This window comes from Vitis riparia, chromosome 13, assembly GCF_004353265.1.
Source record: "Vitis riparia cultivar Riparia Gloire de Montpellier isolate 1030 chromosome 13, EGFV_Vit.rip_1.0, whole genome shotgun sequence".
Lineage (NCBI taxonomy): Eukaryota > Viridiplantae > Streptophyta > Magnoliopsida > Vitales > Vitaceae > Vitis > Vitis riparia.
Window position 1 is genome coordinate 2423293 of NC_048443.1, and position 15198 is coordinate 2438490.

The window sequence follows — 15198 nt, forward strand, 5'->3', positions numbered from 1 at the left end:
AAAAACTAACATGAAAAATTAGTGGTTACAATACTTATTATTTATTAGAAGAAAAATTTTACACAATTCCAAGCTTTTAGCATTAAATTTAAAAAAAAAATACAAAAATATGACAAGATGACCTAAGATCAGTTGTGGTGGGCCCCAACTCCCATGTTTGCTTTTCCTTGAAAAATATTAATGTTGATATACAAAATCTAGGACATGCAATAATGTATGAATAAAAAATAATTTATTTTTTCTTTCTTTATCTAGACAATAGATTTAATTTTGACAAGAGACAAAGAAAAGGATCTTCAATCACTCCAATGCATGAGCACACCCACATGGCCTATGTAACATAGGACCCATGATTGCACATGCAATATAGATATAGCATTCCATTTTTAATGAGACTACCCACTTCTCCATTTGCTAATTACAACTTTTAAGCTACCTTATTGAGAGAAAAAAATAAAGTGAGAACCACTAAAGATAGGTTGAAGCATGAGAAATTATATCTTTTGTAAAAATATCTTATATAAAAGATATTTGACATTGAATTAGATCTTATTTAGGTGGCTTTTAAACAACTCAAGAATCAAAATGAATAATTAATTAGAAATTTGATTATAATCATGATTCAAACCAATATAATTCAACAATATTTGAATTTGATTTGGCTTAATTCATTCCATTCGGGTTGAAATTGAACCAACATTTTTTTTTCTTATATTTTTCATCACATTATGCTCAAAAATAAAAATAAAAATAAAAATTCAAAAATAATGTGCAAGTGTAGGTGGGTTAATGGTTTATAGATTAGTGAGAAAGGATCAATGGCTATTGATTAATGGTATAATACCCAAGAATTAATATATATGTATATATATAGTTAATTCAAATTAGTAGTTTTAAAATATTTATAATCCGTAATGTAATTGAAATTTTTTTTTCCTTTTTAAATTTATTAATAAAATTTAAAATTTTGTAAAAAGAGACTTTAGGGTATTTGGTAAAACTTAATATTTATTATTTAATAGTTTAAGTTGATTTTAAGTTAAGTTATACTTAAAATTGTTGACTTAAAATTTATTACTTAATATTATTTTTACTTTAAATATTAAGATTGTTTGATAAAATTAATTTAAAACTTATTTTAAATTATCAAATTAACATATTTATTCTTATAAATTATAATTAGAGTAAAGAATGTCAAGTAACAATGGAAATTACGAAATGATAAAAGAAATAGTAAAGATAATTAAGATAAATGAGAGTAAAAGGTAAAGTAAAAAAATAGACTTAAGAATAAGTTAATTATTTTTATTTATTACTTAAAATTATTTTTTATTTTAAGTGATATTATTAAGTTATTTTATCAAATATATTTAATTGACTTAATAACTTAAATTAAGTTATTAATTCATTTTAAACTTAAAACAAAATCATGACCAACACCCTGGGATTGGAACAATAAATTGACTAAAATAATAAATTCACAACTAACAAGGACAAGACCCATGTGAGCTAGAAAGAACAAGGACTAGATGACACATTTATTAGAATCAATGGATTGAGAGGAGCCCACACCCACATGGGTGCTTGTCGGTTTAGCCCACAATTGTTTCCACAAATTAACCGAATCTGACATATCTTGGGTAAGCTAATTTGTTCATATTTTCAATACTTTGAAACCCTAGAAGAAAAAGACATTAACAAACCTCAAATGTTCTTGGTAGATGTGAAAACCTCATCCTTTTCTTAGCATATGGCCATGTGGTAAATATTTTTCCCTATTATTTTTCTTTATATTTTTATTGACTTTAAATAGGTATTAGAAAGGAATCATTTTCGAGTTCTTATATCAGTCTTCGAACTTGAATATACAATCTTGGTCCTTGACCATATAAGAAAGTAATATTTAAGCTTCTAATCCTAATCATATATTATTTTTTAATCATTCGTTACATTCTTATTTTATATGGTTTAAATAAAGATTACTAGTTGACATTATAAAAATTAGTGGTATTTGTTATCAAAGACTAACCTAGGTCGGTGAAAATATGGCAAATAACCTTATTATTATTTACTCCATACCCTATCGAAAGATTGAGCTTCAAGGAAAAAAGAGCTAGGAAGAAGTGGATTTTCACTATTCCTAACTCATTGAACCAACGTGATTGAATCCGATAAGAAACATGTTTTTTAAATTATTTTTAAAAAATCTCAAATTTCGTAATCAATAAATGCATTAGTTATAGTTTTTATTTCAGATTAAAAATACCGATTCATTCTTTCAATTCAAAGAATTAAATAATAAGGTGTTTGGAGTGTGTAACATTACTCGTAAGAAAATGGAAGATGACCAACCAAGCATTAATGATTCTTCTATGCATACTCTCAAAGGTCATACAAACATAAATTTGAGTAATTTTGGTGGTTAGGTATTATAACATTTCTATCTTTATTAGGTTAGCTTTGACATAGTGTCTACGTTGAGATATTTGATCTCCATGGTAAAAATAAAAATATTTTTAAAATGAGATAATAAATTTTTTTTTTACCTCAATTTTTAAAAAATAATATTTAAAAGTCTTAAAAAAATTATTATATTTTATATAGAAATTACATAATAATAAAATATATGCTACGAATTTACTAGGAGTATAATTTTTTAGAATTAATGGATTAAAACCGATAATAATCATCATATTTGTGAATTTATACTCTTTTGTATTTTAATTTGAAGAAAAATTTATTTTTGATATAAATGTATTTAACTATTTTAAGTATTTATATATAGGTTTATAAAAAAAATAATATTTTTATAAGAAAATAATGAAAATATTTTAGTCAAAATATGGTCAAATAAGAGTTTTAAAATTGGATTTTCAATAACTATTTTAAATGAATTATTTATATTATTTATTTTTACTGTTGTAAGGATCTAAGCAAAATTACTTGACATGACAAGCATACCCCTGCCATGAATTATGGAGAAAAGGCGTGGAGAAACCGAGACAAAGAGACAAAATTTCACTGAGCATCAGTAGCTCCCTAACGTGATTTCTGCTAACATCTCCTTCTTCCCATCTTCCCGTTGCCCTATAAATCTCGAGCATTCGGCCTACAGATCTGGCATCCACCCGTTTTTGTTTGTGAAAAGTGAGAAAATGGCGGTTTTGATCTCACTCTTGCTTGCTCTCTCCTCTGTGTTCTTCACTGGACCTGCTTTTGCAGGCACATATTTGGAAGGTAATGCTCACATTTCTATCCTCATTTGGATTCTATAAATGGACTGTGTACTGTAATACCATTTTGATCTGTTCTTATCTGATGGGTACTTGAATATTTCTTCTGTTCTGCATTTTCTTCTGGCGCAGAAGCAGATCTGCTTTGTTACTTTTTTCCACCTTTTTGAAAATTTTTCTGCATTTTGTGCTCTTTCTTTCTGGGGTTCAATCTGGGTTTCTCCAGAAATTTTCACTGTTTTTGGTACTCACACAATCTGTTGTACCTACTGTTTTTGTGCTTTTATGGGGTTTTCATTTTTAGGGTTTTTCTCATGCATTGTTCTTTCATATCTCTGTTCTTTGATTTCCATTTCTTTCACTGCTTTTGGTGTTCATACAATGTGTTATATCTACTGTGTTTAGTGCTTTCACACCCTTTAATGCCTCCTTGTGTTGTTTTTGCTCCATATTTTTCTTTGGGGTTTTCCTCTTTAGGGTTTTTCCTCAGCCAAATGTTCTTTGATATCTGTGTTCTTTGATTTCCATTTAGGGTTTTTCTTTTCAGGGTTTTTCCACATTTAAGGATTTTTCTCAAATATACTAAATCTATTATGTTGAAAGTTAACATTTTTTGTTATTGGGTTACTCCTCAACCTTGCTCTGCCTCTTTCCTCAGGACTCCTCCCAAATGGCAACTTTGAAGAGTCACCCAAGCCAACTGACCTCAAGAAAACAGTGATCAAGGGAAAATACTCACTACCCAAATGGGAAATCAATGGCTCTGTTGAGTACATTGCCGGTGGGCCTCAGCCTGGCGGAATGTTCTTTGCTGTGGCACATGGCGTCCACGCCGTGAGGCTTGGCAATGAGGCTTCCATTTCACAAACCATACCAGTGAAGCCAGGCTCTCTATATGCACTAACCTTTGGGGCATCAAGAACTTGTGCCCAAGATGAGGTATTGAGAGTCTCAGTTCCCCCCCAAACAGGGGACCTCCCCTGCAGACACTCTATGACAGCTTTGGAGGTGATGTTTATGCTTGGGGATTCAGAGCCACTTCTAATGAGGCCAAGGTGACTTTCCACAATACTGGAGTCCAAGAGGATCCTGCTTGTGGCCCGCTCTTGGATGCAGTTGCTATCAAGGAGCTCTTCCCTCCAATGCCAACCAGAGGTATATCAATTATCTTCATGTTTATGCTTGTTGGTTGAGTAAGTTTGGATTGTGCTTTTCAGGTTTTTTTGTTGCTCTATGATCTGAGTTCCTTGATATTTGCAATATCGGTTATTGATCTATTCACTTGCTGGTTTCATTTAATCCATAGTGTAGAACTAGGCCATTTGGTTTGGATCGAAAGTGTTCTGAGACTTCACTCTTTATGTTCAAGAATCACTTGCTGCTCTCTCTAGGTTGTGTCTTAGCTTCTATCTGGGCCTCTTGGCCACACTATGATATGGGTTTTGTCACTTTCCCATGATTCTTGTGGTATGCTTGTTCATAGTTTGAGCAATTCATTCACTTCCTTGATATATCAATCTCTTTGAAATTCTGTAGAATATCTTCTCTGGGAATTTATATAGTGATCTAATCTATAAGAAGTAATATGAGTTCAAGTAATGTGTTGAACAATCTATAGCTTTGGTGGGAATTTTCGGCCTTTGTTATGGCAATAGAACTGTTGAATTATAAGGGTATATTTGGAAATTGTTCTTAAAACCAGTTCTTTGTTCTTTAGAATAGTCGTCCTAACTTTAAAAGTATGTTGGCAAATTTTGGACTAAATATATTCTGAAAATAAGTGGTTTTAAGGAATGAATTTAAAGCATTTTTAGCTTCTTTTTTTTCTTTAAAGTATTCTGAGAAATAATTGAAAAAGTAAGTCGAAAACTTTTGCATTGTATTTTCAGCTCAAAGAACTTTTTAAGAAAAAATTGATAAGGAAAATTATTTTTTATATTTGGATTTCGAAACAGAATTTTATATCAGAAAACATCACAGAATTGTCTTTCAGAAATTATTCACAAAAACTGATTTTTGAAAATTGTTTTCAAAAATATTATCAAACAAACGTTAAATCTCCAAAATAGTAGATAGGTACACAACAAATAGATGTGACACCCATGAATGGTGTAGTTTGTCTTGGGATTTCATAATTTGATTAATACCCTTTTAATGATTTCTTGCAGATAACTTGGTCAAGAACAGTGGATTCGAGGAAGGTCCTCATCTGTTGATCAACTCTTCCACTGGTGTCCTCCTCCTCCCAAACAGGAAGATCTCACATCCCCGCTGCCCGGTTGGATCATTGAGTCCCTCAAAGCTGTGAAGTTCATAGACAAAAAGCACTTCAACGTCCCCTTCGGCCTTGCTGCAGTTGAACTCCTTGCAGGAAGAGAAAGCGCCATTGCCCAGGTCCTTCGAACAGTTCCCAACAAGCTCTACAATCTCACATTCAGCATAGGAGATGGGAAGAATGGTTGCCATGGAGACATGGTGATCGAAGCATTTGCAGCTAAAGACAGCTTCAAAGCTCCCTTCAAATCCAGAGGAAAAGGAGAGTTCAAGACTGTAAGTTTCAAGTTCAAAGCCATTGCAGCCAGGACCAGACTCACATTCTTCAGCTCTTTCTACCACACCAGGATTGATGACTTTGGATCGCTCTGTGGCCCTGTCCTCGATCAAGTTAGGGTTTCTCAATCCGTAAGCCTTAATTCTATCTTCATCAAACTACATAGGGATCCGTAAGAGAGTGAATGGATATTTGATCCCAGTTTTGTAACATGTGTTGTACTTCTATACTTGTCTGAACTATTTGCAGTTTTAATACTTACTAGTGGTATGGCTTTGCCCTTTAAATTGTGTTGGTAGAAAAATGTCTATAAAGCTCATTCATAAAATGATAGGGGTGCAATTTGAGCAGGTCCAATCCAATCCCATCTGAGCCCAACCCGATTTTGGCCGAACTTAGATAGCCTGAGGTTTTTTTTTTGTGCAATCCAGCTCACTTTGTTACCCAACCAACCCAAATCTAACTGATACATTTTTCTCCAACCTGAGCATAGGAAAAAGGGTCAGGTTTGATCGGTTGAATAACTCAGGCTACAAATTGGTTTGGATTGCATCGAGCAGGTGCCGTCATTTATTCCTGGTTTAGGCTTGGGTTGACTATCAGACTGAGCCAACCCGAGAAGTTCATGAACCTATCGTTACATCCAGATTCAAAGCTTACCAAAAGCAAATGATTCAAAATATCATAGAATAGATAATGAATGATTGCATTAGCCTCAGAACAGTTACAATAATTAAAATGCTTAGAGGCAATGTAATATGGTCAGAAAGTTCTAAGATATTATTACAACAATTTCTGAGTAATACAGCATTACCCCACAGTGAGTTTTGAACTTGTTGTCAAAGTGTGATATTATTGCGAGAAGTTCACAACAGCTTACTAGAAAATTGGAAATCTCGAGCGATCTTGGTAAAATGAGGTATAATGAATTGGGGTGGAGATGCATTTCTTGATTACTGGAACATAGCTGCAGGTCACTGGCTATCGTCTAAAGTACCCACAAGGCATTTCTCCAGTAAAAATTCAGCATTCACCCAAGCGTGGTATTTGTCTGAATGAAGAATCAAGGATAGCAATTCCTGTGTGCATCAAATTTTTGAAGAGGCAAAAGAAAGGACCAAAATGAAGGGACTGCCATCTAAGCCTATAACTTGAAGCATGGGTGTTATTTCCTAGCTCCAGGGATTGGCAGTTCCACTAATCAAGGTAACACTGACTTGGGCTGACCAATCTAGGGCTATGAATGGCTAATAGCTTGGTCGATCATAAACATTATGATTCACATGACTTGAAGAATTCCTTCCTAAAAATTGAACATCTAAAAAATAACATGGTCCAAGTCAGATGGGCTTAGATCATATGGTCATGCACAAAGATTTCCCATAGAGATCCAAGTACTCAAATTCATGATGGTCTTAAAATAGGAGAGAAGCCGATAAGAAAGAAAAAATAAATCAGCCACTGGATCTAATAATTGAGTCCAAGGAAACATCGATGTTTTTTATCAACTGTAGGGGCTACATAACAAAAGTAAAGTCATGTAAAGCCCAGCAAAGGATACTAAATAAAGATGTGCAGTCTTTCCCCACCGCCTTCATTAGCATATCAACACCTGAGAAAGGAATGTCAAAAACAAAAACAAAAAATAGTTTATGCATGTATTTCATAACAAGCTAATGGATGAGATTTGATATAAACACATACCATGTAAAGACACTAAATGTGGAATGCCAGAAGGAAACTTATAAAATCCCTTAGTATATTTTATATAACACCAAAGATACAGTAAAAGTTTAGCTTATAATTTATAAGTTGCACAGTTTTATTGCACAAACTTGCTTCTGTAGTCTATGATCTTTTAGAACAATGGAACTCAAAAAAAAAAACAGAAATGATTTCAACTGGACTAGTTTCTAGTACTCTTAATCTTAATTTGGTATTCTTCTTTATGGTTATATATAAATGATTTGAAAAGAAAACGAGTCTAAGTCTAAAAACAACAGTTTTGAAAACAAACCACATGATCTTAACTCTAAAGGTCATAGTCAAGTTTAAATGATAGCACAATTACATTAAAATATCTGAAACCGTGGCACCTCAATTTCCTTTTGAGAAAGAGATTCAAAAGGCAGTTCATAATTAGTGATCATAAGTTGTAAGACATGGATTCTGAGTATGCTATCTGTAAAACTTTACAAAACAGCAATAAAACCAGCCATACCGTTGCAATCCATGACTTCAGAACACTCAGCAAACCAGAAACCATATACTGATAGAATTAGGAATAACTCTAATTGTAATAACATTAGGCAAGATATATAAGATAGTTTGGATGTATACCAAGTAAACCAACATATCAGAAGGTTAAAACAGAAATGTATACAAGACTACAAAAAGGGAGAGGCTAGAAAAGAAATGGTCTGAAGGGATGAAAGAAATTTGAAATCTCATGCTTTAAAACCATGTTAATACCAGAAATTATGAGAGAATGATATCACTGAGCAACATGAACCTTATGATTGTTCTAAACAAAGATCAAGTTCATCAGGTGGTTCTAATAGATAAGGAAAATTCTATCATTTTGCAAACCATCAAAACATGAAAAAAAAAAAATGGACAACAGAAGCTGATGCAAACACACAATAGCGTAGAATAAAATAGAACCCTAATCAAGCATGCTGCATCAATGGAGATTGGGACAAATTATAGGCTTGAATATCCAAAAAAGCTTCTATGAGTAGCATTCCTAAAACACCAGATATCTATTGGGAAACTATTGGAGGAATTAGTGGCCTTCAAGAAATTTAGACCACAACTATTGAAAATAAAAACCTAAAACTAATGTTCCTCTATTTTATCAGCATTGTGGTCCAGATTCGGATGTAACTAACAGAAACGAGCTGTTCATGAACAACTTTGAAATTAAAAGGAAAAAAGGGCAACCCCACTACTAAGAAAGATGTTCACTTCTTGGGTTTGTGCAAGGTTCCAAGTTCATGTCCCAATGGGGCAAAAATTGACCTATCAAAAAAAAAAAAAAGATGTTCACTTCTTAAAATATCCCAATATGTAGGCAGAAAAGGGCAAGGCCAGATTCATAATGATAGGTAACCACATCAGAAACAGAGAAAAGACAACTAAAACAATGACAAATAACTAATAACCTCGTCAGAATTTAGATCATGACAATTCCATTGAAGATACAGAGACACAGAATTTTGTCCAGTTGAGATTTTAGCATAATAAAATCCAATTCATACCTCCAGGATGAAATTTCATATATGGAGACAAATTGTATACACGGCCTTTCAGAACAGTCCACATGGAACCTTCCATTCTATGCTGTTTAACTTCATTCATAGAAATAAGCCTCTTATTTGACTGTCCATTTAATCCTGAAATACATAATTCATGAGATCAACAAGAAAGTAGTGTCTGGTATTATAATCGTTACATGTGAGACATCATAGCAAAATAAAATTCAACTAAAAAGCACAATCATCCTGTCTACTAGGTTATAAGGAATCTCACAATATGGGGATGATTGACAGATTCAGGTTGCCTATTAGATACGTCATAAAAGTGGGCCTCCCAGCTGTCAAAGAACAGCTTTGAAAGGAAGAAAATGAAAATGGTGATGCCAGAAGATATGGACTTAGAGAAGAAGGCTTGAAATGAATTTAACAGAGATGAGAAAATTTTCTATTAACTGTGGTTTGTGTATCATTAGTAGAACATCTTCGAAAAGTTGAGCCTTAAGTTTTCATAATGCCACGGGTTATAGGCATTATGCATCTTCAAAAGAATGAAAAAGCAAAGCTCAAAAAAGGCTACTTGTTAAGACAGTTATTCAACCATAAGTGAACCTCATGAATAGGATGACACCAAACACAATAAAAAAATAAGAGAAATTCCACAAGAAGTACTAAAAGAACACCATACATTAACAAAAATATACTGAGGTATTTTGTCCAAAATAATAATAATAATACAGAGCCTCTCAACTCTATACCTGCAAGATCAGGATGTGTTTTGAGTAAGCTTTAACCAATCCATTTGACTATAACCCTTCTCAAAAGGAACCTTGGCCCGAGCTACAGGCTTCCTTGTAGCACTCTTCTGTGGGACCTTAACTGAACTTCCAGCATCCTTGGTTGCTGCTTGTCTTGACAATTCATTTGATTTTTTGGGAGACGATGTATCGATGACTTTAAAAGACAAAGAACCAACTGTTGCCTCCTTCGAGGTAGAATTATTTGGTGACTTACCTTTCCATAGAAAACCACCATTCCATTACCAACAACCTCACTAGAGAATTCATCATTTATGGTGATCCACCAATTCCGGCACAAGTTCCTGTGCCTCAAAACCATCTTGATTGACAGACGAACCAACCTAAACAAACACCCATTAGTTTTGCTGAATTTAAATAGTGACATAAAAGGTTCTATTGCTACACACCAAACTCTCTGTAGCCTCTTACAAAATCAAATTAAGTATAGAATCATTCTACAAAAAATAAATATTGAACTTGCCTGACAAAAGGTGAATTCATTATCATTGTCCATCTAATACACTGCAGATTTTCGAATTGGCTTAGATGCTTTGGTCAATCTGTACTGTACACAGATTCAATTGCCAACAAGTTTTCTTTGTGATTCCCACGGATTTTTTTTCTGATCAGGTTTCACTAGCTGCGATGATTCAACCAAGAGATGATCTCACAAACAGGATTCAGGCTACTATATTCTAGGTTTAAAATATTCATCCATGTAAAGGCATTATAATATCTACGAATAGTATTCACTACATTTTCCTAAGAATCTATCCAAAATTTCCTTAGTTTGCCACTAATTTCCATTATATTCCCAAATCAATATCAATAGGTAGCTAAAAAACTGATGACATATAAGAACAAGGGGAAAAAAATAATTGTTTTCTATTCCTCATATTCCAAATTGGGAAAAAGGAACGAACAAGAGTATTTAACAAGATACTTTCTTAAATCTTGAAAAAAAAAAGGATATATTCAGACAGGAAATCCAATTCCTTTCCATACCTTTTCTTTTCAGTTTTCTCGGGAACCAAACAATAAGAAATAAATTGATCGAGGCTAGAACTATACCAAACCCGACGGCAGCTTTCCCGCGGAGGCCTCAGCGATGGGCGGAAACGGAGTGGCGGTGATCGTAGCCGGAGATGGAAATGACGGTGATGGCAACGGTGGATTGGGCGTTTTTTCTTCCTCTTATTCTGGACTTGGTCTCTGAAAATATGTATTCTGCAATATGTGGTGGAATTCCACCCGCCATGTCATCAATTCCAATTTCCACGTCATCAAACTATAATGAGTGAAATTTCCACGTCATTAAACTGATAGTAATTTCTTAAAAAAAATAATTTAATTGAATTTTTAATATGCAAATAATTTTTTTTTTCAAAATTTATTTTTTATTATATAATATATTATAAAAAATTGTTAAAAACATTTTTTATTTATATTTAAATACAAATTTATTTTTTTATAAAATAATTATTTTAGAGAAGTATTATAAAAAACGGAACCTAAATAAGCTTGTGAATAGGGATGTCTTTAGGGTACAAATATTATAAAACCATATCGATGTAAGTTGGGGTAATATTAAATTTATTTTTATATATTATACAAATTTAAATATATAATTAAAAATATTAATGATATTTTATTTTATATTTGATATATCAAATTACATAATTAAAATAAATATAAACCTATTAAATTTTATTAAATAGAACATATATAATACTTAAGTTTAAAGTATATTTAAGATGAAAAGAAAATTATAATATTTAATTTATTTATAAGTTTATATATTTTATTATTTTAAAATTTTAAAAATTATTATCTTAACTAATTTATATTATTTTCATATTTATAATTGAATGGTTATTATAAAAATGAATATGAATGTATATCGCATTTATTTAATGGTTTAATATGATAAAATTTGATAAATACATTTTTATTGGACAATAATATTACAAAGGTAATGCTTAGCTAGGTGTTTAGGCTTTTGGTTTTACACTTGGGAGGACAAGATTCAAATCCCCTCAACGCATTCTCGTTTCTTCCCTTTAATTCCACATCCTACATGGGAAGATTGTGGATTATTTGTGGAGTATAAATATTTAATCAACTATACGAGCCCAAAAGTTGAAAAAGCTTTCCATGCAAGCCTTAGAAGAAGAGTTGGGCCAATTGGGCCTAGTTGTTAATGGAGTTCGATCCATAGTTTTGGTCCAAAATAATTGTTGGACGGTTCATCCGGTCTAGCGATTGGATTGTCGATTTGAACAATTTGTTTGGTTCAAAGCTTCAACAACTCAATGATGTGAACCAGATCGGGCGTTCGATCGACGGTCCAACTTTGATTAGTCAATCTGATTTGATTTCAAAAACACTGTAGTGCATCACCTCTTAATTGGTAGAGGAATGGATGACTAGTCTTAGTTGTAATAAGTTTATAAGGCTATCAATATATAAGTTTTATAACATAAAACTAATTTCATAACAAAAAAAAATTATTCTAAAATCACATTATTACCTAATCACATATACAACAAAACTCAAAACATATCAAACCAACATAAAAAGCTTACTATCAAAACCATAAATTGAAATCCATTGAATTCAAAAAAAAAAAATTATAAACAAATAAAACTTGAATTTAAGCATAATAAAAAGTAGGAGTAAAAAAGAATATAAAATAATCTACCAACACAAATCTTAAAATGTTCAAGATCTTTTTTATCGCACCCTAGAATATTAAAAATTTCTCATTCCTTATCATAATTGAAATTTAAAATATGACTCCTTTGTTTGAAGAGAAGGGCTCCATCATATTTGTTTGAATGAGAAGTAAAATTCTAGAACAAATTATTACCATTGTTGAATGAGGGAAGCATCCTTATGATAGTAGTGGTATTAGCATGCTATGCTATTGACAAACTTTCAAATTACGGAATCAATGTAACTTTGACATCTAGCCAATTCCTAGAAACTTATCCTAAATTGAATAATTACTTTTTCTATTTGGAAGGATTATATACAAACATGATGATACCATACACTTTTCAAGGTTATGTTTGGTTCTTAGAAAATTTCAGAGAACATGTGAGGAAAAGAAAAGCAAAAGGAAATAAAAAATAAAAGAAAATAAAAATATATAAATGAAAAATAAAATAAAAAATTATTTACATGTTGCTTGAAACTCATTTTACTTATTTTCATCTATTATATAAAGATTAAATAATTTTAACATATAGAAATTTCTAATTGATTTTAATTATATTTGACTTTTCTTTGTATTTTCATCGTGAAACCAATACATGAAAAAACCATTTTTCTTAATAATTTTTTTTCTTTCCTCGGTATTTTCCGAGAATCAAACATAGCTTAAAAGTATCTCCAAAAATAAATTTTAATCGGTGAACAACCCTTCAACTATCTACTAACATTCAAATTAATTCTTTTAACGAATAACCAACTTTGTTTCTCTCTCTATATATATAAAGTCATTTTTATTGATCAATTTTATGCATGTCCATTTTTTTACCAAATAAAGTATTTGTCACAAGGTTTTACAATGGTAAATATTGGTGGCTAACATAACTAACAAAATTATTCCCTTTTTATGTTAGACTTTTAGGGTTTATTTGACAATTATTTTTAGAACAGTTTTCTATTCTTTATAACAAATAAAACAAGAAGTTACGTTTGAAAATCATAAACTTTTTCTAATTTCAGTTTTCAAGAACAAAAATATAGTATTTTCAGATAACATCTTTTAGTTGTTTTCCTTTACTTTTTTAGGGTTGCTTTAGAAAATAATTATACAAGCATATAGAACAATTAAAAAAAAAAAATTGAATATAATTAAAAAAACTATTTATTAGAATTAGTTTCGAAAACAATTACCAAAGAGAGTCTTATATTCTATGAATTAGTAAATGAGTATATTATTGAAACTTTTTGTAAACATGTGAGATCTTTTTATTTTTCTAGACTTTGTTGGGAGGCTGGGTATAGAAACTTGCAAGCATCTAGTTGTGTAGGAACAATTTTCCTAAACCTCAATTTTTAGATTCTGACTTTTCTCTGCTTTAGGAGGATTGCATTTATAAATGAAACTTAAAATTATAGAAAGGTAAGTACATGGAATATTTTTGGTAATAAAAAATTGACACATACATGGAAATCATGCACCAAATTAGGCTTGAGAATAAACTTCTTTGGCTATTTTGTCACTTGGGATTTAAGGTTTTCTTTTAGGCTTGAGAATGGTTTGGATATTATGTGTTGAGGCCTCGGATTCTCAATGATCCACGCAGTTGCCCAAAATGGATGGACATACGATCTCAACCAATATAAAATTCCTGATTCAGCTGTTCCTGCAAAAAGGCGTCCGGACAGGGTGTCCGGACACACCCTCCGATGGTTTTGTTAGCCATGAGAAGAGAAATAAGAGCAGATGGCACAGTTGGCCTTTTACTAAGTGTTGAGAAGCTTACCTTCCTTTTTGTGTGCGAAGGTTCATATATCTAGCATTTAGGAATTTTCTCTCCTCCATAAATGATGGAAGGCTTTTTGGTTTACCATGATGCCACTAGGTGGTGGCAGGGACATCCTCATCCTACGAACGGCTGTCAGAGATCGTGGGAAGTGACTTGCTGTCACTTCTGTCTTTTCACTCTGCAGGCATCGGAATATTGATTGTGACAGGATGTCAGAATGACGTAGTGAGGCATGCTTGGTTTGGCCAGTGATCCGGATGAACATATCCGGTGGGAATATGAAAGGTCGCCGGATGAGTAATGGCGGTGGTCCGGATAGGATGTTTTGAGAGTTCCGCGTGCTCTTNATATAAGAAAAAATTATAAAAGTTTTCTTTTATTTGATTGTCCATTGAAAAGTTGAAGGAAAGAAAATTAAATTGCTAAAAAATGTAATTTCCACTAACTTTCCTCATTTTTTGTTAAGGAAAATGGACACCACCACCACCCCAACCCTTTTCTTTGGTTTTTTTTTTCTTCATCTTTCGCATGGTACCCAAACATGAGAAAACCATTTTCACTAGCATTTTTTCCTTTCCTTTTCTTATTACTTTCCAAGAACCAAACATAAGGTAAGTTTATGACACCCTTTCTAACACAACCATTAATAGACGGCTCAAGGTACTTCTAACAGTGAAAGAAGAATTTCACAAATACTTATAGTAAATTACAGCATAAGCCAAAAGTGAAGATAACATCTATTAATACCTGCCTTCTTCATCTTCCAAATTCTGAAGATGTTGTTTTTCATCTTCACTTAAGTCCAATGCAACTTGGACGTAGGAAAAATTAGAACAAAAAAATAATCAAGCATTCTTTTCT

At 32.0% G+C, this 15198-nt stretch overlaps 1 protein-coding gene and 1 pseudogene across 1 annotated transcript; one reads left to right on the forward strand and one right to left on the reverse strand.

The window, feature by feature from the left end:
* Nucleotides 1-3005: 3005 nt before the first annotated feature.
* On the forward strand, nucleotides 3006-6071 carry LOC117927463 (annotated as a pseudogene).
* Nucleotides 6072-6508: 437 nt separating this feature from the next.
* LOC117927818 (cytochrome b5 domain-containing protein RLF-like) lies at nucleotides 6509-10074 on the reverse strand (the record flags this gene model as incomplete). Its single annotated transcript, XM_034847507.1, is given in 5 exon segments — nucleotides 6509-6835; nucleotides 7346-7396; nucleotides 9045-9179; nucleotides 9797-9818; nucleotides 9820-10074. Coding segments are annotated over 5 exon segments (540 nt in total), but the record flags the coding sequence as incomplete, so codon positions are not given.
* Nucleotides 10075-15198: the final 5124 nt, after the last annotated feature.